This window comes from Xenopus laevis, chromosome 2L, assembly GCF_017654675.1.
Source record: "Xenopus laevis strain J_2021 chromosome 2L, Xenopus_laevis_v10.1, whole genome shotgun sequence".
In the NCBI taxonomy this organism is placed as follows: Eukaryota; Metazoa; Chordata; class Amphibia; order Anura; family Pipidae; genus Xenopus; species Xenopus laevis.
In genome coordinates this window covers 65251488-65279405 of record NC_054373.1, presented here as the reverse complement: position 1 = coordinate 65279405, position 27918 = coordinate 65251488, and the positions used below count along the sequence as shown (strand labels likewise).

The 27918-nt window shown below is 38.0% G+C and overlaps 2 protein-coding genes across 2 annotated transcripts; both read left to right on the top strand.

The window, feature by feature from the left end:
• Positions 1–6157: 6157 nt before the first annotated feature.
• c1orf194.L (chromosome 1 open reading frame 194 L homeolog) lies at positions 6158–14491 on the top strand. Its single transcript, XM_018246474.2, has 5 exons — positions 6158–6340; positions 11186–11302; positions 12333–12448; positions 12879–12994; positions 14368–14491. The coding sequence occupies exons 1-5, from the start codon at positions 6173–6175 to the stop codon at positions 14436–14438; spliced, it is 588 nt and encodes a 195-aa protein (XP_018101963.1). The 5' UTR covers positions 6158–6172; the 3' UTR covers positions 14439–14491.
• A 6590-nt stretch (positions 14492–21081) lies between these two features.
• apobec2.L (apolipoprotein B mRNA editing enzyme, catalytic polypeptide-like 2 L homeolog) lies at positions 21082–27635 on the top strand. Its single transcript, NM_001092842.1, has 2 exons — positions 21082–21251; positions 26532–27635. The coding sequence occupies exons 1-2, from the start codon at positions 21103–21105 to the stop codon at positions 27094–27096; spliced, it is 714 nt and encodes a 237-aa protein (NP_001086311.1). The 5' UTR covers positions 21082–21102; the 3' UTR covers positions 27097–27635.
• The last annotated feature ends 283 nt before the right edge of the window (positions 27636–27918 follow it).

The window sequence follows — 27918 nt, the reverse complement described above, 5'->3', positions numbered from 1 at the left end:
AACAGCTCCCTGGTAGATAAAATAACAGCACTTGATCTTAAATTGTCTCCTGAAATTGCACTACTTGACTTTCAAGTAATGTCTTCTACAAGTTGTTTTCCAATGACAAAGATGTGGAATAATTATAAAAATTTTAAACATCTAGCCTTTGCTGCCACTCGTAAATCTATCTTCCTATATTGGATTCAAGATACTTACCCAGATTTGAAAATTATCTTATCATATCTTAGATCTTTATGTATAGATGAGGCAATTGGCTTTAGGTATGGTAGTTTAAGTTTACGGGAACATTTTCTTAAGCTATGGTCTCCATATTTTCAAATTCTGGAGTCTGATGATAAAGCATATATAGATAAGTTTCTGTATAATTCTGACGAAGACTCTTCTCTTTATACCCATTGCAGTTCCAGGATTAACTGATGATGTGATAATTTAGTATATTATTTTAATAAATACTTGTTTGTCTGGTTGGTAGAGAGGAGGATCTTATTTTAACTTATCTTATTTGATTTTTCTTGATGAATATTGTTAAGGTCAATCTTTGGTGTTTTGTTCAAAATGAATTGTTATGTAATATTCCTTTTATTGCAAAAATCTACAAATCTCTTGATGAGCTAATAATTTCATGCATTTATTCTTTTTGTTTATTAAAAATGCCAATAAACATAATTAAAAAAAAAAAAAAAGAACAGCACTCAATCCATGTACCACTACAACTCCTTTCTGAAAGCACATGACCAGGCAAAATGACCTGAGATGGTTGCCTGCACACCAATATTACAACTCAAAAAAATACACTTGTTGGGTTATGAATTAAATTGTACATGGTAGAGTGAAATATTTGCTGTTTTAACAGTGTAATTTAGAAATAAAAATGACACTAAAAAAACAAATCATGACAGAACCCCTTAAAGAAAAGATCAGGCATTCATGTTGGAATATAGAGCATAACAGTATTTATTAACAATAGTGCAAACCATTTAAAAAAGTGTTTTTGAGGAATAGACCTTCCTTCTATAGATACAGAAAAGTTAGAGGATCCCAATGAACTATGTAGACAGCACAGTTTGGTGCCCTCTTGTGTCCATCGTAAAAAGTGCAATATTAATATATACATAAAATATTATTTATTATAGAAAATTAAAAATACATTTGGTGGGGCTTAAAGAGCAAGTTTACAAGAAGCTACTTTGCAGTTAAATTTACTTCAGTTTGAGGTTGGTTGGGTTTGAGCAGCTGCACATGAACTTATAGCCTAAACAGATGTTGTTTGTGCTGGTGATACTTAACTTCTGTGCAGGATGTTGCTGATTAGACTTAACTGCAAATGTATTTGTTAAATTTAAACAAGTACAACATTGAGCCAACAGTTGCAGATGACAGCTGACCTAAACATACCCAATTAACATGTGTCAATTGCTTTGACAAGATCAAAGTTGTAGACTGCTGACCCCATAGCAGCATATCTCACCGACTTTAATTCCATCCCCTCAAAGCCATGCAAGAGAAACCCACCCCCATACAACCAGCACACCACGACCAGAGCCTGTTAAAATCTTGTTTAGAAATCCATATTAAGGATGTCCAAACCAAACTGTTAGGGTCAGGGCACACGCTCAGATTCGGGGGGATTAGTCGCCCCAAAGAAGAGGAGATTTGTTGCCGGGCAACTAATCTCCCTGAATCTGAGCGTGTGCCCTGATCCTTATCCTTTTCCATTTCTCTCTACCTGACTAAAATGCCCCCTATCCTAATGCAGAATGCAGAAACAGGCATGTTTAAGGTTTTTGTAGGACCTATTCATTACTTATGGGCTCCTAACCCTATGCCAATGTTGCCTGGAAATGACATCTAACCAAACTATAATTAGTCCATCAAGCAAGGTGCAGCAGCATGCTGGGTCTTGCTTTATGTTATATATCAATTTTACATTGTATGGAGATAGTCCACCAGCATGGATTATGATGATTTTGAGTCCCGAGACATGCCCCTGTGTAAGAAGACTTCATGTAGGATGCCCCTCCATTTTATACATTTAGTACTTGCTCCAACTGTGAGCCCAGTTGGCAGTCATAAGGGCAGATGCTGGTATGAGTGGACCAGGATCAATACACATGAGAGGGGTACCTGAAAGAACTGGAAAGGAACTTAGCACAATAAGTATAGGCAAATGTAAGTCTTAAAATGATCAGATCCCCACCTGCCAATATGTTTTACCTTTTGTTTTACCTCTTTGGTGGGTAAGCCTTGGTGAATTGCCAGGCTGTCACAGCTCCTATGCGGACAGGGTGCATACTGTATAATAAAGTTTCCAAGACAAGTCCAATCAAGGTTAGTGAGAAAACTGATTTGAATTGATATTTAGAAAGGAAACTGCCATCAAAGTGATTTTAGCTATGGACCATGATGAGGTGGACGTAAATGTAGAAATTATGATAAAAGGGCTAGGGGGCACAACACCCCACCAGTGAAAAATAGGGATATTGACTTTTCCTTCCTGTCATTATTTGAGAACCTGATTTTAATTTTTAATTAATGGAGGATTCTGACCAGTTGTTACTAGACCAGCAATGGGGTATGCTGTATGCCACAATGTTTCCTGTATCCCCACTGTCAATCGGGCAGAGGGCCAGTCATTTTTTTTGCTGGGGGGGGGCATAAAAGGATAATTATGCCTATAGATAAACTAGATTACAACTATAGATAAAAAAACAGAATGCACTGGACAAGAAAAATGCCACTGTCATGCAGTTACAGTATGTGAAGCTTATTAAAACTTAATAAACCACTTGTAGTATCAGATAGCACATTTCCACTCTCCCAATACTCTTGGGAGCACATCCCTAAGGACTGGCCATACTATATATCTATAATTACAGCTCAATAACAGTTACACAGTCATTCGTTGTTAATTTACTGTCACAGCACCCTTTTACTAAAAGCAAGAGCCAACATTTAAATAACAGCATAGTTTCTAATGGATGCACACTAGCATGGCATTATAATTTATGGGTGCTTTCCAGATCCTATGTCCAAGCAAAATATCAATAACCCATTCATTAGAACATCATCATTTTTGCCACACCACAGTATGTACCCCTTTGTTGTACATACTGAAGAGCATAAAAAGCACAAAAGAAGAACTGTACTTAAGAAAAACTAGTGAGTGACTCATAATGATGAACAAACAGCAATAACTGACCGCAGATCATACCCAGAAGTAAGACTGTTCCCCTCCCTTTCAGCAGAGCTATCTGTGGACTAACACAGGAGCACCCATGAGAAAATTGTGGTGCTGTACCAGTGGACTGTGAAAACTGCCCTGTGGGGAAGAGTTTTATCTTTTGAGCAGTTCAATAGGGGTGTACACATGAGGTCAAGTCCAAGGTTGGAAAGGAATGGGACCAGAGATTTTTAATTGGAATATTTTACACATTTTAGTGGATTACTGGCAACAAAACAAAGTTGGCAAAATCACTTTGAGGTTGAAGACACACAGAACTACTAGTAGCAGCTACTTATCACGGCTACAAAATAGACAATAGTGATAATTGGCTTTACTAAGACATTATGGGCTAGATTCATTTCAGTGAGAAAAAAATTATCTCACTGTTTACTACGTGAAAACTCATGGCTGAGAAAAAAAAAACTTTTCTCCAAATTCAGTTCCAGTTTTTACCCATAGACTTCAATAACATTTTCACGTGATAATAAGGTGAAATAAGTTTTCCCGAGTTGAATTGCATCTCAAATTGAATCTCAGCCATGAGGGAGATTAGTCAACCAGCGATAAATCTTCTCTACTGGGGGGTGACTTATCTCCCCGAAATGCCTTCCTGAGGCAAGAGTGCAAATCGCGGGATGGATGAGATATCACATCGGAATTCCGAAGTAGACCAAAGTTTCCTCGTGAGCCAACTTTGGACGACTTCGGGATTTTGAAAATGGAATGTATGCCATCCCGTCGGCAGGAGGGTATGAGAATCACCGGCAGGAAGGCATTTCGGGGAGATTAGTCGCCCGCAGTAGAGAAGATTTGTCGCTGGGCACAGGGGTTGGCTATTCCAACAAGACAATGACACTAAACACACTTCAAAATCTACAAAGGCATTTATGCAGAGGGAAAAGTACAATATTCTGGAATGGCAGTCACAGTGCCCCGACTTGAATATCATCAAAAATCTATGGGATGATTTGAAGAAGGCTGTCCATGCTCAGCAGCCATCAAATTTAACTGAACTGGAGAGATTTTGTATGGACAAATGTTCAAAAATATCACCATCCAGAATCTAGAAACTCATCAAAGGCTATAGGAAGCATCTAGAAGCTGTTAGTTTTGCAAAAGGATGCTCAACTAAGTATTGATGTAATATCTCTGTCGGGGTGCCCAAATTTATGCACCTGTCTAATTTTGTCATGATGCATATTGCATATTTTCTGTTAATCCGATAAACTTTATGTCACTGCTGAAATACTAATGTTTCCATAAGGCTTGTTATATATTAAAAGGAAGTTGCTACTTTGAAAGCTCAGCTAATGATAAACAAAACTCCAGAGAATTTAGAGGTGTTCCCAAACTTTTTCATATGCATATATAGACAAATACAAGAGGTTCTCTGCACTCAACCTATTATCAATATATTAAGGACATTGAAACATTTTATGCCATAAGCTACTAAAAATGTCTTACCCTTTAAACAAAACAGGGATTGTTTGTCCATATATTGCAATATATTCAAGATGGCCAACTACATCAAAGTCAACCCTGGTGTGGCCAGTTCCTACACTCAACTTCCATCTGATTCATTAAGAATTCTATTGCTTCATTATACATTTTATAAAGGGACTAAGTTTAACCGGCAACTTACTTGCTGCTTTCAAAGTAAAACTTCCAAACTTGGTTGCGCTTTTATTGGCCTCCTGTATAAATTATAACAAACAAGGGAAAGTTGTGCTAACCACTTATTTTTAAAATATATACAGGGTCAGACTGGGGGGCCTGGGTCCCTGTCGAGCCAAGCCCCCTCCCCCGCACATACGCCTACCTTGTATTTGCCGCGACCTGCAGCAAGAAGATTAGCACAGGGAACAGGTCCACAAAAGCCATTTGTGTATTCTCCCCATACATGGGTTTCCCCATGGTACTATGGTCATTGATAAACTTACCATAGTATGTGTGAATGTGATAGGGACCTTAGATTGCAAGCTCTGTTAGGACAGGGGCTGATGTCATTCAGACATGAAAGTTAGGGAGCTAGGCAGGTGCAAGACTCAGCAGGGCCCTGTATTTTTTGCCTGCCACCTATGGCAGGCTTTATGCACACAGTTGTTCAGCACCTCCAGTGCTGCACCTTGTATACTATACTTTGTACATGCTTTACCACACTTCACTCAAATCCTTTACAAATACTCTATACATTGGCAATAATTGTGGTGTGATTTTGCTCCCTAGTCCTTTAGCACCTGTGGCATGGGTTTTGGTAAATTACCCCTCCTATGTATTGTGTGCCATTGCTCTTAATTGGGTACAAAATAAAATTGAAAGGTGCAAAGCAAGGCTGCCATCAGAAATCATGGGTCCCCTTATGACAACATTGTCTGGGGCCTCTTGACCCCACCCATCAACAAAAGGCATGCCCCATCAACAACAGACACCACTCCATCAACAACCGGCCACGTCCACCCCAACCCAAGTCACCCAAATGGACAATTTGCCACTCACGCAACAGTAGGTTAGTGATTGTAATTTGATAGTTTGTGATAATGTGCAGTGTATGCAATAAAACTTCTTAATGAAACAGTTGTTACAATTGCTCCAAAAGTTTATGCCACCTTCAAGCAGGTCTTAACAGTGCGAAATGCTCAATTAAGATTCACAATGCAATAAAAGCCAAATGAAGAACAATGCGAATTTTTATTTGCAAATGTGTTCTCTTTTCAAATATTATTACATTTTCCCCTATTTGTTTTGTTCTAGTATAGAACAAAGGTCTCTCCTTCCTGTGGAAGTCACTTCAAATGTTTTCTTAATAAAAAAATAGGCACCCAAAAATGTCTAGTTGCAAAACAAACCCAAATTGTGCATTTGAAAAGTTTCTGTAGAACTATTCAGTGTCACACCTCCCCTGCTCTTTGGCTACTGTCCAGCACTATGCCACAATCTCTTAGCAACATGTCAACAAAAGGGCAGATATATGAGCCAAGAGTATTAAGCATCGGCATCTGCTTCCACAGACTGTCTCCATACACTCGATCCGGACATCAAATGCCACATTCCAGGGATCCATATCCTTTCCCCCAATATGAAAATGATGACACTTTTCAAGGAAAACAAATGCAGGTAGGAAGTTACTTACATAATCTACATTTAGGAAATAGCATTAACTAAAAGCGTAAAAATTGTCAGAACGGTTAAACCAATGACAACCAGTCTATGTTTCTGTATGGTGAGTTTTGCCTTCCATAACTATATCATGTGACTTATTATATTCTCTAACAAACTGAAATGTGCTTGAGTATAAAACCGTTTTCATAATAAATATAAGGAATGCAGAATGAGTATTTTCAATAGGAGGTTCATCACCGTAGACATGTATTTTATCCACCACTGACTATACATTGGCTGTGGTTATAAGTTTTTATTGATTACTTGAGCACACACCGGTTTAGTGCCAGATGGAGGTCTGAGACCATGCCATTTGATTTCTGCTTTTTTTTTTATTTATGTTTGTCTCTAGCAACAAAGTGATTTTGTTTTGTCTGTTGCTTGACAACCTCATACAAATGGCAGCTTTCCTAAACAGATGACTTGCACAAAATGTTCTAACTTTATTACTGAGCACAAACTGCAACAACAATAAACAGAGATGTTCCAGTATATGCAGTGACAGGTGCGTGATCTCCAATAGTTAGGTACAAACAATGGAAAACATTATAGGCCATTATAGCCAAAACTTTTTCTCACTGAATTAAATCTGGCCCTATGTGTCTTTACTGTATATTTATATTGGACAACTAAATAGACTGTTTCTTATTCATATCAGACACTGCAAGTCACTCCAAGTTTTTGTAGGATAACTGGAAGAAACCCCCTCATACATAGCATGCAAACAGAGCCCAGCTTAGGGATTCCAACCACTGCAAGGCACAGAGTTCTAATAAATACAATATACCTACAGGGTAGTGCAAACATACAAGATTAGTGCCTTTGACTCATAGCACCTTAGCATCTGACAAACCCCTGTTGGATTAAATGTTTGGAGTAGCTACTCACATATTTTTGTTTATATGTAGAATGTATTATTGCTCCTGTAAATAGAAAAGCACCCTAAGAGTTTAATTTATGGAGTTTAGATCCATATAACTATTAGAATATAATATACTAATAATGAGACCTCATAAGAGTAAATAAGAGCAGTGTGGCTGGATGCAAACTTCTACATTGCAAATTGCCCCTCACTTGGCACCTTAAACACAGGTTTTTGCACTTCAGAATGCAGCGATGTATCGCAGGCTGGGGGCAGGACACGGGCCATTGGCCGTCACTAGTTTGCATGTTTTTTAGAAGAACAAGCCAAACAGCCCCAATGTGAGCAAGATGTAGCTGCACTCTGTCCTTATGGAAAGAATTAAGTACAGGGCTTGCACCTTATGCTGGATTCAGTGCAAAGCACAGGTTGTATATATTTCTTGTATTTATGCACATGTATATTGGAAGTTTGGATTATTGGGTGAAGTGTTCCCAACTTCTGAAGAGTTTATACATAACATATTATCATATGATTAAACATTACTTTTGTGAGTAGCAGTCTCACTGTTTATGTAAAAAGAACATGGTAAGACCTGAATTTCCTGTTGGAAATTGGATGTTTATCTCTTAAAGAAAAAATGTAAATTGTAGCACAGTATGTAACTCCCCCTATGGTCAGCTTTTTTTTTTTTTTTTTTTTTGGAGGTGAATTTATTATTCAGTTTCAACAGGAAGTATCCTATAACAGGGATATACTAAAGAGTAATTAATATTTGACATGATTATCATAATTGTATTGACAATAGCTGAAACATTATACATAGACATGCAGGATTCTTATTTAGCCAACATATTATTATTATGTTTTAACTAATTATGGGCCGTACTATTGCATATTATTGTCAACAGGGCTGAACAACTATTTAATATAATGGGACAGAGAGAGGGTTCAGAGAAGGGCAACTAAGCTGGTAAAAGGTATGGAAAATCTTATCTACGAGGAAAAACTGGCCAAATTGGGGATGTTCACGCTGGAGAAGAGACGTTTAAGGGGTGATATGATAACTATGTATAAATATATAAGGGGATCATATAATAATCTCTCTAATGCTTTATTTACCAGTAGGTCTTTCCAGCTGACACGAGGTCACCTATTCCGATTAGAAGATAAGAGGTTTCGCCTAAATATTCGGAAGGGTTTTTTTTACAGTGAGAGCTGTGAAGATGTGGAATTCTCTCCCTGAATCAGTTGTACAGGCTGATACATTAGATAGCTTTAAGAAGGGGTTGGATAGCTTTTTAGCAAGTAAGGGAATACAGGGTTATGGGAGATAGTTTGCAGTACAAGTTGATCTAGGGACTAGTCCGATTGCCATTTTGGAGTCAGGAAGGAATTTTTTCCCCCTTTGAGGCAAATTGGAGAGGCTTCAGATGTTTTTTTTTTTCCTTTCTCTGGATCAACTAGCAGTTAGGCAGATTAAAAAAATAACTAAAATGTTGAACTTGATGGACGTGCGTCTTTTTTCAACCTTACTTACTATGTTACTATGACATGACACAGCAACAATGTACAATTCTCACAGCAGCCACTCACCACCTGAATAAATTGATTTGTAAAGATTGGCCAGCACTCTTAAAATATTTAAAAGCCTTTATTCATAGGCACAGAGCATGACAAACATTTAATAAAAAGCTTCTTTGCTGCTTTGTTCTGGCCTGTGGCCATTTGTGAATAATGACTTTTAAATATAAAAAACATAAAATAATAAACATAGCAAAAAAAGGTGTAAAACTTTATCAATGTTGGTGTTTAATTATGAGTGAAGCAATTGGTGAACTTGTAGCCAAAAATGGTTTTCCATGTATTTAATTTAATTTAACATGCAATGATTGATTACATGGTGTCATATTTCAATAAATTATGTTACAGTTTTCTGTATATATCCATTTTTGGTATGATTTTCAGCATGTTTGCTTGCCAATCTTATTTGTCATCAAAATAAATAGTTTGCTGTTTGCTCATCTCTTGATGCAACTTCATAGCCTAATAACCACACTTAAAAGGTTAAAAGGAATTTCTTTATTTGCATGCCATTAGGTGACTGGGTATGTCCCACTAAAACACTGCCATGCGTCTGTCGCCTTTGACAGTGAAATGAAATGAGAACTTTGATCTGCATGAATGGATTTTACCATCTGCATAACCTTATGAGAGTAGAGATAATTAAAAAAATTTCATGAACATAATTTGGTCTAAACAGAAACACATTTTAACATTTAACTACAATCATTGTATGTATAATTTTAACTGTATAGCTCAAATTAATCTTTAGATAATCTTGTAGTTTTAAAAAGATTATTTGCAACAACCGGTTTCACTTAAGGTGAAAAGATAAAGTTTATTTGACACAAGCTCCATGGATTCTGAACTCATAAAGAGTCAGAACCCCAAGCAAAGAAATCACAGAGTTTTATAAAATTGGGAACATATGACTAGGGATTCACTAAATCCACTATTTGAAATTCGGCCGAATCCCCGAATCCTTCAAGAAATATTCGTCTGAATACTGAACCAAATCCTAATTTGCATATGCAAATTAGGGATGGGAAGGGGAAAAGTGGAAAAAACATTTACTTCCTTGTTTTGTTACAAAAAGTTATGTGATTTCCCTTCCTGACCCTAATATGCAAATTAGGATTCCGATTCGGCAAGGGACGAGGATTCAGACAAATCCAAATCCTGCTGGCTAAATCAAGAACTGAATCCTGGATATGACATAAGAGCTTACTGCATAAAAGGGTGTTACCATTGCAAGACCATAGAGATATCGCTTCACAACACAGAAAACTAATTCTCTCTCACATCGAATCCAAGATAATATAATTGTTAGTAAAAGGTAAGATTTTTAGACACTTTCACACCTTGAAAAAGAAGAATATTGGGAAGTTATATTAAATCTTATATTATATCTATAGGGAGAATCTTGGTTTAGGTTCTAAGCAAACTTCAAGAAATCATCATGCGAACACAGTTGGGCTCATTTACAAACATAGATGCTAACATGCAAAAGTACAGTTACCAATAGCAACCAACCAGGTTTTTGTTTGTTTAAATGCAAAAATAATTGCTAATTGGTCACTATTAGCACCTACACTTGTTCAAGTCCCTTATCTTAAGATCCCTTATCCAGAAAGCTCTGAATTACTGAAAGGCCATCACCCAGAGTCCATTTTAAGCAAATAATTTTAAAATAATTCTAATTTTAATCTTTTTCTATAGTAATAAAATACCTAGTACTTGATGGTAACTAAGCTGCATGAACCCATAATCATTGTCAAACAATCCTATAGGGGTCATTTAATATTTAAATGATTTGGCAGATTTAATTTATGCTGATCATAATTATAGAAAGATCCATTATATGGAAAGCCCCTGGTCCCAAGTATTCTGCATAATAGGTCCTATACATGTATTCATAAACCAGCCCCTGTACATTACAAAGAAGAGCTTCTATGGGAAATAATAGCCTAAATGCAGAGATGAACAAGTCATTGGCATACAACCAAATTCCAGTTCCACCAACTGGAGCACATAAGTAATATTTAACTTAAGATCTGTAATAAAATGCAGATAGATGAAATCTATAACTAGGATATATTTCCCCTCTAATCATACACATATAGGTAGGCCAGTTGTTACTTTACAGGTGTTATTTTCCATATTCCTAGGTATCACTAACTATAACTCCTAACAGTGTAACATATATTTGAGTAGAGAACTGCCCATCCCATGATGTCTATGGAAGTCTAGAGGATGTTGGGTGTTATAAAAACATTCAGCCTGTGGGTCTTCAAGTTATCATTTTCTTGTTTCCATGTTGTTTCCTTGAAAGTCCATTTTTTTTATATTGGTTTTAAACAAATTTCTTTCTGTAGAGAACAAATGGTAAGCAAAGTAACAGCTTGCCCCAAAAAGAGGAACCTTGGCATCGCCTAAATTCTACAGCAACACTATCAAGTGACAGGAGAGCAGTATACTACTATGACCCAGAAGTAAGTTACTTTCATCCAATGATCAGCATTTTCCTCCTTGACATATTAGATCCTTATGTTCTAACCATAAACATACAGAGTATACAATTGAATATTGTGTGAAAGTGTGTCCTTCTGAGATTAATTATGGAACTATATGTATATGGAAAAAATATATATATATATATATTATTTTATTTATTTCATCTAGTTGGTTGATCCTATAAAAGGGCATCTCCAAAAGCTTTAGGGGCTAATAACCTGTTGGTGCAAAATGCATTTATGGTCTTCACTTATATAATGCAACAAAAAATGTAAATGACATTTTATCCCCCAGTGGACTCTCTATCTGTTTCTGAAGTGCTCAGATAAACTAGGACCTGGTCCAGAGAAATTTCTCTCTATGCAGCATACTCTCCTTTATCGCTGCAAAAAAAGGTCAGATTCTATACATATGCAGTATATTGGGGGTTCATTCCTAAGCTCGGGTAAATGACAGCAGTACAAAGCATGTGCTGTTATGATGGGGGAGCTACTGTGAGCAACTTTAGAAGCACAAATCTTCACAGCTAAAATGCTTTAGTTTGCTATGGACTGGTGTAGAACCTGAAAACAAAATGTGTAACATTTCTACCCTGCATCTTTGTTAGGTTTTAGTTCTCCTTTAAGCGTGGTTGACAAAATGTTCCATATGAAATTGCTTATACTGTATATGTGTAATACTCAGAATTACTGTTCAACAAGACAATGCAGGTTCACTTAGCCATCTGAAAGGTTGTTAATATTTACTACACTGCTGCTTGATGTCTCTGGCAGAGAGAAAGATAAAAGTGACGTTACTGGGTTATTGTCTAACCTATGACACACACAGAAATACTGTCTTCTACGCAATTACCACAGTACTACAGTCTTTTAATGGTACTGCCTGCTGGGCAATTTGGCTTATGCACAATATCCTTTTCATTAATTATTTTTAATTTAAAAAAATGTTTAATTTGGCACTTGAGAGGTTTTATCCAGTAACCAAATAAAATGTAAAACTTTTTTCTAGGCTCCATCTGACAGCTTGGATTTTACTTTAAAGTCATTGTATGATCACCATACTGGCCTTCTGAATGATCGCAATGAAACTTTGTATCAAAGAGAAACATTAACAGAGAATCATGGGTAAGGGAATAAACTGTAGTAATGCCTTTTGGGGTACTTTTGGGCAAAAGAACAGTTCCCAAACGATTGGACTAGACAGCGGGCAGGTAGGACTGGGTGGATGACAGATTATCCAAAATGTCACAGAATGTGGCCAATATAATTAAAGTACATTTAAGGTATAATTAAGTAAATAGTAGCATTATTAACATGTATTTATAAAGTGTCAGCCTTTTCTGCAGCGCTGTACTACAACTGCATGTATACAATGAGCATGCAGATTACATTCAAAAGTACAAACAATAAGTGATACAAGAGGTAATGGGGCCCTGTCCAAAAAAACGTACAAAACAACAAACAAATGGCAAATAAAAGTGGTACTGAAGTTTATGTGGTGGTACGGCCCAAACAGCTCTATTATTAATCATCTCCATTACTATATCCGTTGTAGGAGAATTTTGAAAAACAGAGTGAAAGAGATCAAAGTCTCACAGGAGGAGGTTCCCTCTGTCAAACAGTGGGTTAGTCCTCAGAGAAGCAATGCATATAGCATAAATGGTGCTATTGGTAAGTTATGCGTTTTTATTCAGACAATCCCAGTTCATTGCTACTTTCCTCATGATAAAAAAAGAAAAATAATGCCTTTTGAGGTAAATCTTTTTTTCTTAAATGGGTGGTTCACCTTCAAGTTAATTTTTAGTATGTTATAAAATGGCCAATTCTAAGCAACTTTTCAATTGGTCTTCATTATTATTTTTTTGAGTTCTCTTCATTGCTTGTCACTTGTTATACTGAAGTTGACCTGCCTATGGTAGTGCTATCACAAATTTCATGGGCCAGTGGAGCCCACCAATCATATTTTTGCCTTGAATCCACTGGTACTTTAAAATCGGCCCTGTTGTCAGTGTGGCATGTGGTTCCATAGGTAGAATCAAATTTCAGCTGCTGTGTGGCTCTTAGGCTAATGCCACACACTAGTGATGTGCAGACTGGCCTGATAACTGTGGGTCAGGCAGGTTCGGGCCAACCTCAGCACACCATTTGTGGGCCGTTGGTGGGTTTGGATTGAGCTCTTCTGCCTGCTCTCCCCGCCCATGACCTTACACTGCCAGCTTCCTGTTTTCTTTTTTATACTAGCGCTCGCCCTTGCCCCTTTTGTAACGTCATTGGTGTGGCGGTTCTAAAAATAGAGGGGAGGAGGCGGATGTGGGCAAGTTTAGGCAAGGCATCAGTCAGTAAATGAATGGTAATGATTTTGGCACAAAATGCATACTTTTGCCTGCCAAATCCTATCCATGTGCACATGTCAGTTTACCAAGAAGAAGGAGCAGATGGGAATACTTTTCTTTGCCTTTGTAGAAAACACAAACCTAAAAAAATGCCAATCATCAGCCTTGTATGCCATTACCCTTACAAACAACATGAATGTCACTAAAAAAATGCCACACATGCCTTGGTAGCAATAGTGTGTGTGTGTGTGTGTGTGTGTGTGTGTGTGTGTGTGTGTGTGTGTGTGTGTGTGTGTGTGTGTGTGTGTGTGTGTGTGTGTGTGTGTGTGTGTGTGTGTGTGTGTGTGTGTGTGTGTGTGTGTGTGTGTGTGTGTGTGTGTGTGTGTGTGTGTGTGTGTGTGTGTGTGTGTGTGTGTGTGTGTGTGTGTGTGTGTGTGTGTGTGTGTGTGTGTGTGTGTGTGTGTGTGTGTGGGGTGCTAGGCAGGTATCTCATATGTAGCCATTGAACTTCCCCCACCTTCAGCAAGTCACAGAATAAAATCACAGAATAAAAAAATGATATTCTAATTTCATTAACTAAACATTTTAATAAAAAGTAGGATGACACATTAAATTTAAAAACAAGCTATTTCTTTACCATCTCTAACAATAACAAACAGGTATTTACAAGATTTACATAATATTTTTTAATTACATTTATTTCTTTCCTAGTGAGTCATCATACAGCTGCTACAAATCGTGGATACTCCCGTAAACAGGATGGAGGTTACTACAGCATCTGACCAGCAACATCAAACAACTTCTTTTGTGCTGAAAAATAAACAGAAATGCATTACTAATGTTTCTTTGTACAATACATTATTGCATTGTATATAACCCAATATACTTAGAACAATAAGGCTAATTGCATGCTGAGCTGTGCCTCGGCATTTGCTCAACAAATGGAAAAAAAAAAGCAAAGGCACAGTCATTTTGTGCATACAGCTTTTTAAAATGCCATCCCCTTTAAAAAAAAAATAATGATTGTTCTTATATTGCAATTGTGTCAAAGTCATGCCTGGTATGGCTAGTCCTACACTCACTTTCATTTGGTTTATTCTATAGGGACAAATTTTTCCAAAGTTAAAATTCCCAAATTATTGTCCTTCATATAGGACACCACAGCGATCACCCGACTGACGTTGGAATGCTGGGAGCTACATATATATCATATGGCCACACTCTACCATAAAAGCCCAGTGTAGTTACAAGTTTAAAAAAAACTACATTCTAATATTTAGAAAGCAACACGCATATACAAAAATAATAATGATCTGTTATTTCACTCGAGTAGAAGCTCCTTCATAGGTTGCCATAATCCTTAGCATAACTAAGCACAAGGATTGTCTGAACCAAGAAGTCCAGAGACATTGATTTCATTTGCATGCAATTAGGGTGCTCCAGAAAAAGTTTCCAGGATCCTCCTGCAATAAATGCAAAGTCCATTTAATAGACATAGCATTGTCACAATATTATGTTATAAGAATAACCACCCTATTTTCTGAATCAGACTCCATGTGGATTATTAATTGGATAATCCATGTTTCTTTTATACCCTTTCCAATGCTTACATACAGTGAGTTATATAGAATAACCTCTCTTTCAGGAATCGATTTGCCATGTAAATCATTTGTTAAAAACACCCTTTCTATTATTGTTAATTTGTATAATGTCTATCATTTAAGAAAAATGTAGCCCCTTCTTAAATCCCATATGATAGAATTGATTGGTGGCTTCCAGGACAGGAAATGTCTCTTTGGCAGAGAATGATTTTAGAATATTTGATTATTAAACTGGTCCTCCGGCAGCTGTTAAAATACTGTACTGCTAGTGATTGATTTTTACTATACGGATGGTGACAGTAAGCTCTAATAAATGAGGCAAATTACTGTGGTAGCGCTTTGTATCTTGTACTGTGTATAAGTGTCTCATAGTACACACAAAGCTTTTGATAATGTTGATTATAACATAAATTATATTTACTCCCTATTCTGTTATTACAGTGGTTCAGTTGTGTTGGCTCCAATCAGCTTAGCATGCTCATATTATCATATCATATAATAAGGCAAACATCTTACTGATGGAGAAACAAAGGTATATAGCTAGCCATTTGTTATCCTGATCACTCTGCTATAAAGGTGACTTCTGACTATCTCCATGCCTTACATTGCAATGATATTTAATATGGCACTGTGGCTTTGTGACACAATGTGTTGATAATAGCATAGTAATACAATGCTTATAATTTGGGGCAGGGATGGTGGGTATATTCTGTAATTCTGCCTGCCAACTGCATACCTTTGTGTGAATGCACAGTGTAGAACATCACAATGAATTTCTATATCTATGTCAACCATTAAAGGCAGAGCATGTTAAACATAATGCTACATTGAAAGACAAAAAAAATACTTGAATAAAACATGCAGTCATGGGAAGATGGCCAAATCACATCCTTAAACAGGAACAGATCAGAAAAATAGAACCCTCCATGAGTTTAAAAAGTTTAATTGAGTCTGCATAATGTAGGTACAATAAACATTGGCAGAGATTTGCAGTCTATTTGTGACCACTAGATTGAGTGATATTCTGAGATCTAGAGGGAAGAAAATTGCATACGAGGATTAATTACTAGGACACACTTATGATTGCAACCACAAGTGTGGTCACACTATACTGGAGAGAAACAACCATTTTGTTCAAAAGAAAATAAGGGTAATTTGCCTCACAAGTGCAGTGTGCAAATTGCAGTACAGGAATGTGCCTTTTTTTTAACCCACAAAACTGTGTTTTTGACTCCCGCAGTTGTGTCTGAAAATGTACGCAATTGTATATGTGCATTTTGACAATTTGGACAAAAGTGGCCTTTCCACTTGCCTCTACTTGGTTTTTATATGATGTTTGCATGTGATTATTTGGCACAAGTTTACTCTCAATTGTAGGGATGCACAAATCCACTTTTTTGGATTCGGCCGGACACCCGAATCCTTTGTGAAAGATTCGGCCGAATACCGAACCGAATCCGAACCCTAATTTGCATATGCAAATTAGGGGTGGGAAGGGGAAAACATTACTTTTTTACTTCCTTGTTTTCTGACAAAAAGTCACGCAATTTCCCTTCCCCCCCAGTCGGGCAGAAGGATTCGGCTGAAATCCTGCTGAAAAAGGCCAAAACCCGAACCCAATCCTGGATTCGGTGCATCCCTACTCAATTGTCAATTGCTGCAGACCACAGTGGGAACTCTAGACTTAGTGCTATGTTCAGGATGGCAATGACATCAGGGTAACCCTGTATTAATAGGTGCATTTGGGTATGATTCACAGACCAGGCAGTTGCACTTGGCACAAATGCGCGAACGTACATGGAGCAAGATTGGACACTAGTACATTATATGAGCAAAAGTCCTATTATGGGTTCTTAATCAAATTACTCAGCATTTTGCAGTTCCCGGTACTTAGCTTCACCACAGAACAGTTCAGCTGCTGAATAGCTTCTCTATGTGTCAGCATTCCCAAACTGCAGCCGTACTGCTCAAGCAGAGCTCTATATTAAAAGCTCCTAACTAAGCAGGGCTTGTTTTAGCCTTGGGTAGGAACAAAACATGTGCCCCCGTCACATGTGACAAACATATAGATACTACCATGCATAAATGCTATAATACTGTCCAGTATTGTGCTTATTGAGATTAGTTTTAATTATTAGGAAAAGGAGTTTTCAAGAGATAAAAATGAAGATGCTTTTCTCACTAAACTGTATCTAGTGCTTTTAATGATATTTTAATGGCCTTCAGGGACACTGAGAAATATCTTGTTTGGTCAGAGTCTCTGTGAGCCACTCTGACCAGACAATGCAACAACAGGGTCGGACTGGGCCATCTGCTCCCTTAACTTGTCCACCCCCGGGCCCCGATCACTGCTGCAACTAAAGCACAGGTACCTGGAGGGGGATTGTGGCTGGGGCCTCTAGGGTGGTGGCCACAGAGGTGGGGAGGGGGCCATGTTGTGGTGCCAGCACCAGTGGGCCATTGGGCCTCCAATCCGACACGGTGCAACAATGTCAAAACTGTGAGTCTCCAGCATTCTGCATGCTCCTGGTAAGTTCCTGAGAAAATGGGAACTAGAAGATCAGGTGCAAGACCGAGCTGGAGGTTTTTAAAAGCACTGAATACTGTAGTTCACTTGCAGTTCTCATCACTATGCACTTAGTATAATTTTTGTCCCTAGAAAAAGATCTTTCTGCCAGCTTCTCCAATCACAGTGCAGCTCACTACTGCAGATAGTAATGTATAGCAAGCACATCACTTAGAAAAAGCAGTGGAGATGTGGGCAGGACTGGGGACATGGAAGAAACCAAACACTTGGATTTCACTTTGGTGAGGTATCGAGCTGCATAGCTGGGAATAAGAATGCAAGAGAGATGGAGAAAGGGTTGGTACATACAGATGTACAGGTTGTACACAATAACGCTTTACAGCCATGGAACCCTGACCAATATCCATGTACTATGGATCAGACTGTAAAGGGATTGGGCATGTGGAAATATTATCTGCCAATGCAACATATCTGCCAGTATATGGTGCATTAGCAAATAAAGCTGCAGCATCTCATCACTTCCTCATGTTCAATTACTTGGGCTGCCTGCCTGAATGACTGGAACAATAGGAAGGTAGCCCTGTAGTCTTTGGTTCCTTATATGGTATATGGATACCTACAAAACTAATCCTTTGTTTAGCTATATTTAGACTTTGCAAAGTGTCATCATTGGATCTTAGTACATATTAAAGTTGACCAATAGCTAGGTTCCTTACTTAGCCGCTATAACCATAGGACCTCCAACAGCTTCTAGGTATGCTGCCATGTTATTACAGTAGTTTTTTCACTCTGTACAAGGTATGCAGAACTGTAGAGGCTTATATCTGCTATACCCATTTCTGTATATAATTTATTGGCTGATGATACAGGTATGTAAGTACCATAATTACATTTTGTTAATTTACAGTTAATAATTAAAGAAGCTGATAAATCTGATAATTTATCTGGTAAATTAGCTTTGTTCAGCCATCCACAAGTACAACAATGAAAACAAACATTTTGTAGGCCACTGTGTGATATATCGCTAGTGCATATTTGCTGAATGTTAGTTATTGAGACCCATATGGGTCACTTACAACCATAAGCACAATAGTGTGGTCACTAATTTCCCCGCAGTCAGTTGCACAACAAAAAACTCCCATTGATTCAAGTTACTTGCATCAATATGCGCTCTTTTAGCTGTGCTTGTTCCTATTAAGGGATAAATTACATCAATTGAAGTAGGAAAACCCTGGAGCTACCACCACCTCCAAACCAGGCAGTAACAAAAGAGTTCTCACATCGCCTGAGTCAATCTCTGCAGCACTTTTGCGTCTAAATGTTTGTGTGCATACATCACTCAGATCAAACACAGGAAATTGCATTAAAGTAGAAACGTAACGGAGTCAATTTTAACACATCAGCCACAATTGCATCAGGTGCACCTCCCCCTCATTATGGCAATTACACTGAATTGTAAAATTGCATTAAGGGTTATTGCATCTGAAACTCCACTTTGCTCGCTACAGTGCGTTCATTAAATGATCCCCATTATGTTGGTACAACTTGGAAGTAACGGTGGCTACAATAGTGTAAGTGTACAGTACATCAGCAACATAAAGCATCAGCCAATAAATTCTGCATCGAGTCACTATTTAAAGGACAAGGAGAGTTTCATTCATTTACAATACAATTTGTTAGGCACCCCCCAGTGAATCCAATCACTAACCTTTGAACGCAGGACAGGGTTTATCTTTGCTGAAAAATGCATTGGCCTGAGAAATATTCCTTTTCCATACAGCTCTCCAGAACTGTGAGCATGCACAATAGAGTGAACGCATACATTTTACTATACTGCACATGCGCAAATTCCTGGATGCAAAAGAGAAGCACCAGGCAGGTATAAGGATATTTATTGTATTCACTGAGGGCACCAAACAAATTGCCATCGGCCAGTGAATTATACTTTTATTATCCTTTAACATGGTGCCATCTGTAGTTGTGCTTAGACCCAAGGGAAAAGAGATTTTTTATTAGTGCAAATTATGTGAAAAACTATGTACCCTATGGTCCCTCTTAGCAGTTGCTGAACAACAACACTCAGAACAAACAGAAAATTAAAGGGCCACAGCTGGGAAAATAGATATTTATAGTAGATCAGTTCTGGGTGGCTGCGCAGAAACCACTGTAGTCTGCAGCGTACATCTATAATAATATTAATAATGAATTACCATACCTGTCAACACCCCTAGATATCCCCCAGCATTCTTGTCATGATATGTAATTTACCAGTTTTTTTAAAAATTCACCCTCAGAGTAAGATGTGCGCATGTAATGTCTAAGAAATATCTACACATGTGCAGTGAGTGACAAAGAAGCAGGAGGTAAATAGGATATGCTCCCACACCATATACACCACGGACACAGTAGTGAATTTATAAAAGGCTAGTCCCACTCCTGTGCACCCAGATGAGTGCAGATCCAACTACTCATGCTCCTTCCGCCAGGTCTGGCACACGCCATGCCTGCCTTCTATCTTCTCCCAGTCCCTTGTTCACCCCATACCCAGGGCAAATAAAAATAAATACGTTTCAGAAGAATTTAAAAAAAGCTAGATGGGCCCCTGATCACACTGCCCCTAAGCTATAGCCTAGTTAATCCTGTGCATTAATCTGCCCCTGCACTGGCACATTGTAAGTGGCACCCTATATATGCTGCTGGTTTCCCAGGACATCATCTTGCAAAGCTGCCATCTTTGAATTAGGCATGCAGCTTATGAATCAGTTTTGAAAGGATTAAGGCAGCTATCGACCTCTCCCTTTAATACTGTGGGCTACAAGAAGTGCATTATTTGAGGCCTATTAGTAAAGTCCTTCAATCACACATATAGCTGGTTGATATCATTTACAAAGCCATTTCTTCCTCCTATAGCTTGGACATTGGTATGAAAGATACTAAAAAGCCAATAATTTGTTTCAGTGTGCTGATTGGGAACTGAAAGTTTCTTTAAAAATGTCCTTTACAATGCAGATAGACACTGTTCTTTTTATAATACACCCAATGCAAATGTTTTCCAACAGTCTCCTGGCAGTTTGTACAGTAGAGGGGGATGCCCATTCCTCAGAGGTCATACTGTCACTGTTAGCAACTGATGCCATATTTAGAACCTGCAAAAAGAATTTCCCCACCCCCGCCCCTATCACTCTTCTCAAGCCTCTAGCCCACTCCCTTTCTTTAACACCCTTCATCTACATTTACATTCACTCTTTCATTCACTGTTCTACTGCCCTCCATACATTCTTTCTCCTCTGCTTTGGACTTTTTCTCTGTTTATTCACAATGGCACAGAGGCAAAATAATTCACAGTCTTCCAAGGATCCTATCAATAACACAGAGAAAGCAGAGAAAGAAGAGAAAGCAGAAAATGGCGAGGGAAATTCCAAAAAGAAAGAACTAGAGGAGTTGCCTCCCTTTGAAATAGTGGAGGGGTAAGTATTATCTATGTTGCAAAAATTTTTATTTGACCATAGAAGCTCTTCTAATGCTTGTTGCATTTAAATTAAAAAAAAAGGAACTACAAGAAATGACTACACATTAGCTAGTTATAAAACTGTGAAGCAGTTTTGATGTGAGTTTTCTTGCATTTCATCTGGTTGTGGAAAACATGACTTGGGCCATGGATACAACTTGATTTATTTAAACTTATAGTTTAAGGGGGTTATTTATCAAATGTCGAGTTTGCTGGGAGTTTTCTACCTTGAATAAACTCACAACTTGGATGGTTTGCTTATTTATGAAAAAGCTTTAATAAAAACACAAATGAATGCAATAGAGAGGAAAAACTTGAATACTCAAATTGATTGTGTTATCGGCAGAAAAAAAATCCCTTGACTACCTTTGATTGCCTGAGTTTTCGAGCGCTAACCACTAAAAAAAACCCGAACATAAAGAAGGCTAAAAACTTGGCTCAAGGGACCTCAGCATTTGACTTTAGTTGGTGTTTTTTTGGATTTTGGCTTTTTGCAGTTTAGGGGCATAATAAATCCTGTAAAAAAAATTTCCCCAAAAAAAATTTAGTTTTTAGTGAAACTACCCTCGAAAAACGAATTTTCAGGAAAAAACACAACTCAACCTTTAATAAATAACCTCTACGGCTCAGGCCACACTGGGCATTTTGGGGAGATTTGGTCGCCTGGCGACTAATCGCCTTGTTTCAATCTCCGCAAATGCCTTCCTTGACTCTAAAATGAAAAAACACTGGCGCCAATCACATGCGGCGATTTGTTTTCCGAAGTCGCCCGAAGTTTTCTTGTGAGTGTGCTGTGTGAGATGGGAGTGGGGAGTTTAGTAAATGTTTTATGTTAATTTAATACATTCAAAATGAGATCACACTTGGTAACTTAGCTCACACCAATGGCACAGAGAGAGAGGTCATCAAAAGAGCAGCCTAGGATAATTATTAAATCCAACCCTCCTTTTCTTACCTTCCATCACTGTATCTTGTTTCATTTTATTTTGCCAGTTCTGGCTGCCACTGACAATGACAGTTGGTTCCAGCAAGCACAGTATTTTATTTTTAGTTTCTTTGGTAGGGCTTTTTTTGGGAAGATCATGTATTTGTGTTATCTTAGGTGTCACAGAACAAAGAACAGGTGAGGGTTTTATTTAGACAAGTAAAACACACCAGAGCCAATATACTGTAAAAAAAACAAGGACCTCTACTTAAAATAATATTTACATATACAGAATAAAAATGTATCTTATACCAATTTAAAATGAATTATTTAACTTTTTTGTTGTAACTGGTCCTTTGTGTTTTTTAAATACTCAATGCAGGGAAAAATACAAAGGTGCTGAAATATACACACAACTTTTAATATCTATTTTTTATTCCTACTTTGGTGTCTGAATGCAGTGTTTTACAGTTTGAGTCAATAAAAAAGGTTTGTGGCTTTCAGGCCTGGTTCATATTGCAGACTGATCTGTTCACCAAGTACAATTATTTGGAATATTTGCCCAATGCGAGAAGGCAATAAATAGTTGATGTTCATTCATCGATGGGTGGCCTGTAAGTTTGTAACAGTTATGCTGTCTAAGATATCTGACATTTTGAAGGGCTATCATAAATTGCTTTGTGCAGATACCTATCTTTTCCTGTTAGAGGTGGGAAAGATTAAAATAATACGACTGGGCTTCCTTAGCCTTACCTATGATTTGTTTTAAATCTATAGTCCTAAGCAACAACTGATTTGGAATGGGTGCTCTAAAAAACAAAACAACATAGCCCCCATCTCTACCCAAATAGTACAATGCTTTATATGTGTGCTTCAGTATGTCTTTATAATCAGTGTTCCATTACTCAGCACTGTGATGAGAGATCACAGGTGGGACCCTGACCATAAGTGGGATGGGGGGGCACTAAAAATATGAATTAACAGCCCTAAGATCATCCTATATTTTTCATTTTCATCTTCCAGAGGTCCTCTACTTATGCACACCTAGGTGCAAAAAAGGGACATACAGAACATAGATAGATAGCCTCTATGCTTTATGCCTCTAGATTTTAAAACCATTTAACCAGTCACAGGTTTTCTAGTGTGCCTTCAAATCAGAACCCTGTTTTTTACATTCATTATCAAAGGTTCAGGACAAACTGATCAGGCTGTGTGGAAATGTGTGGAATTTAAATAAAGCCTGTTCTAAGAAAACAAATTGGCTCTAAGTGCAAGAGGTGGTGGAATATGTTGTTAAAGGGATAGTTCACCTTTGAGTTAACGTTTAGTATGTTATACAATGGGCAATTCTAAGAATCTTTTCAATTGATCTTTATTATTTATTTTTTAAAGCTTTTTAATTATTTGCCTTCTTCTTCTAACGATTTCCAAATTTTCATCAAAATAAACAGATAAATAAAGAAGTAAAAACAGGTGGTATGGTTGTTTTTGTTGTAAAATAATATTTTTCAGTAAGAAGTAGTATTACATATACTTAGCGCTGATGAAAATGATAAAATGCACAGTTGTCTTTCTTTTATTCTTCATCCTGTTGTCAAAACAGTACACCACAAAGTATGTCTGAATGAGTGAAAAATAGTCTATTTAGTTGCTTATGTGATGTGAAGTAGACAAGGAAGACACTGTCATGTTGCCATTTTTTTTACCCACAATGCAGTATTTCCCCATTTCAGGCATGACTGCAGCTGTGAGACGGAGTTTTGTTTGGCTCAATTGTACTTTTTGCATTAAAACACAATTTTGCTTGAATATCAATGCAAATTGGATGCAATTTCACTGTCAATCTTCAGTGTTGGGATATCATTATTACTGGTGTCAAAATTACATCTGCACATGATTCTTTAGAATCTTTCCTTTCTCTTGTCCATTGACCCAGACCACTGTGGGAACCCTGGAAATATTGCCAACTTTGTGGTGGCAGTGGCTTCAGAGTTTTCCTGCATCAATAAGCGCACTGTGAGCAACAGAATAGTGCTGTGCATTTGCGCCAAAATATGCCATCATTTTGCAACCGTAGGTATGGTTGCTTTTTAAAGATTAGTCCCTATTCTAAAGAATTGTGCCTCTTATGATGCATATGAATTCTGAACAACCATTATCGAGAAAATGGCAGTGTTACCACTGGAGCCTGCATCATCAGATGCAGTGCACTTGCACCTAAAAAATTATGCACAAACATTATTTTGATGTCTGATCTTATGACATTGACGAAGGGGTAATGACAGATGCTGCACATAAGGCAAAAGGGATTTTACCAACAGTTGGAGGATACACTGGGCTCCAAGGGACATAGGGGCACATTTACTTACCTCCAAATTTGCGCTAGTGTTGCCTTTGCCGCACTTCACCAGGTGTAGATTCGCCAGCGCTGCGCAAATTAGCGAAGATCCAAAGTTGTGCACAAGTTACCGATCGTTTGCGAAGTTGCGCTAGCGATGTTACGATCAGCGGTTTGAAGTTACGATAGCGATCGGAAATTTGCAAACAGCGCGAAATAGAAGTTTGAATGGACAGGTATGCTGCAGCAAATAAATAACACTACACAAGCCCAGGAAAACTTAATAAAATTATATAAAGGTGTTCTAATGCCACAAAACAAAAGTAGGGGGGAAGGAGGGTACCCTAAAAAAAATTCTGATCTTTTTCAGCCTGTCACCCTATAAAAAGTAAAAAGCTTTTTTTTTTTTTTACAAACTCCTATCTACTCTATTGTACTTCACCTGGTCTGTCCAAGTAAACTTAGGCGAAGCCGCACACCACACACTCCCAAAGGTTCTTATCCTGGTGCCCAGTGATAGAGGAATCGGCTGCCTCACAACAAGGGTAAGAAGAATTTCACCGGCACACAGGAGTTGCAGTAGCAGGGCAAGCCCTTGCAATTTTATTATGCAGTAGAGCAACGTTTCGGGGTCACGCCCCTTTGTCACGCCCCTTACGCCCCTTATGCACAAACTCCTATCTACTCTATTGTACTTCACCTGGTCTGACCTGGCGAAGTAAACTCCGGCGAAAGAGGTAACGTTCATAAAAAATAAAACTTAGTAAATTTGCGCAATTTCGCCCCTTCGTCAGAGTGCAACTTCGCCCTGCATTAGGCTGCGAAGTTGCGCTAGTCTATCTACTTCGCTAGCGAATTTTCGCCAGGAACAATTTTAGTAAATTGGCAAAGTGGCAAAATGACGTAATGCTGGTGAATAGCGTTAGCCACTTCACCGGTTAGTGAATTTGCCTCAGAGCATTGCAACACTACTGTATCTCACAAATTATTTTATATTAGCTGAATCTGATTATTGTTGATGGAGGTATAGTGAAAACAGGACATTCACTTTGAAATAATATGTAACTTTAAATAAGTAGTAATTAAAGAAAATCAATTCAGAAAATGTTGCAGGCATAATAACATTGTGATGGTCACATAATGAGCTATATTTGTTTCATTGAGATAATCTTATCTTCTAATTCCGTTCTATATTTGTCCAGAGATATTAAGGGAGTGTTCATGATTACACAAACCATATAACCTAGGAGAAGGAAATAAATAGAACACAAATCAGCAGATGGGATCAAGAGGGACAAGAATCTGTAGGCTTTACTAAAACTAAAAAAGCCTCACTGAAATATACTTTCAGTGTCGGACTGGCCCACCGGGATACCAGGAAAACCCCCGGTGGGCCAAGGTGTCAGTGGGCCCTCTTGCTTCTAACCATTTAGCCTATATCATGGTCATTCTCTATGGAAAAATAGAGTATAGTAAGTAGATATAAAAGACTAGGAGAATAAAGAAGTTGAATTGGGAGAGGAGGAATAATAGTCTGAAAAGTGGCCCAACGGTCTAAGGTTTTCTGGTGGGCCCCTGGCATCCCAGTCCAACACTGCATGTTTTATATTAGATTAGACGCTAACTGCTTTCCATTGGCTGCCTCTTTTCTGTTTTCTTTATCAAACAAAAATAGTTTTTCCTGTTAAACTTTACAGTTTTACTGCATGTCAACATGTTCTCATATGTTCTCACAGTTAATTCTGATTCTTACAGTGTTGCCTCATAGGCCTCATATGCAGTAAAAAAAATAGATACTTGCATCTGAAATTGCATTTTGCACACTGCACTTGCATTCATAAATGACCCCTATAAAGTTATGATTAGTGAAAACAATTACAAGTGAATACAAATAAAATAAAAATACTTGTAAAAAGCAAATGTGAAGATGACAGTATCACTTACTAAGTCATTGTGTTCTATCCTTTTTTTTCCAGGAGTCGCATCCCTGCTTCTTCTTTCATGTTTCAGTTTAAGAACGTGGAGTACAGTTCTGGACGTAACAAGACTATTCTGTGCTACACTGTGGAAAGACCTGAGGCTCAAATATTCCATGGATATTTAGAGGATGAACATGTCTCAGCTCATGCCGAGGAAGCTTTCTTTACATCTGTCCTGCCTCAGTTTCTCACCTCAGGGTCAGTCACTGTAACTTGCTATGTGTCATCTAGTCCATGCGTTACTTGTGCTGCCTCCATAGCTCAATGCCTGCGGAAAAACAAAACTGTACGAATACAGCTGGCAGTGGCCCGGCTATTCCAATGGGAGGAGCCCGAGATCCGAAGGGCCCTGAAAGGCCTCCGCTCCGCAGGTTGCCAAGTCAGAATGATGAGGGGTGCTGACTATATTTATGTGTGGAAGAACTTTGTTGAGCCTGACATCACCCTGGATGATGAGGGAATGGAGGTAGTGAAGGATGAGCATCAAGACTTCATACCCTGGGAAGATTTGGAGGAAAACTCCAGGTATTATGAAGAGAAGCTGGCAGAGATTCTAAGATAAAGGAACAGAACTTTGGCAAAAAAGTGATATAGGTTGATTGGCGTTTAATTTTTGGACAGTTTGTTATGTGTGTGTGTTTGGTTTCTCCCTAGTTTCTCTAATATCTTCTGTGGGCAAAAATGCCAGTTTTTAACAAATAAACCGCTGCACTTACATTTGGAGTTTTTACTGTAGAATGGTAAATAAACTGTATGAAACCAGACATACCAACAGAAAATACTGCTGCTTTGTGCAGGGCTGTTGACATTACAGCGGGGCATCAGGGATGTTTTTCAATGAGTAAGTCCAGGTTTTATTTTTGCTTCACTTGCATATTTGATGAGGATACACTGAAATCCTGTCTAACCATCCATCTCAGTTCCTTGGTCTCTTGTTATTGTATAATAGTTAGTCCTGGGTTAGAACAAGCATCAAAAAGAGGTATTATTTGTAAAATGGATTTCTTATAATTAACAGTCTGCTTGTTTTCTCGGCTGGTCATAGACTAGTAGACTAGGACAAATTTATTTTATGTAATGTAATAAATAATATACGCCCAGTGAAATGTGTATTTATTTATAAAATGGATATTAAGCCATCAGTCTTAAATTCCAAGTTCTGGCATCCTCTCAAATTCAGAGAAATATTAGTCAACAGGCCCATTGGTGGCCTCATACAATCACAAATAAACTGCCCACTCAGTCTGAAGAGGCCAAATCTGAATCTTAAATATGTCTGTGTATGGGTAATTTATCTAAAGTACAACTTAGTTTCCTGCAGGTTCCAAGCCATTCAATATATGCTGGACCCCCCCCCCCCAAATAATTGTTAGATATTGAATTC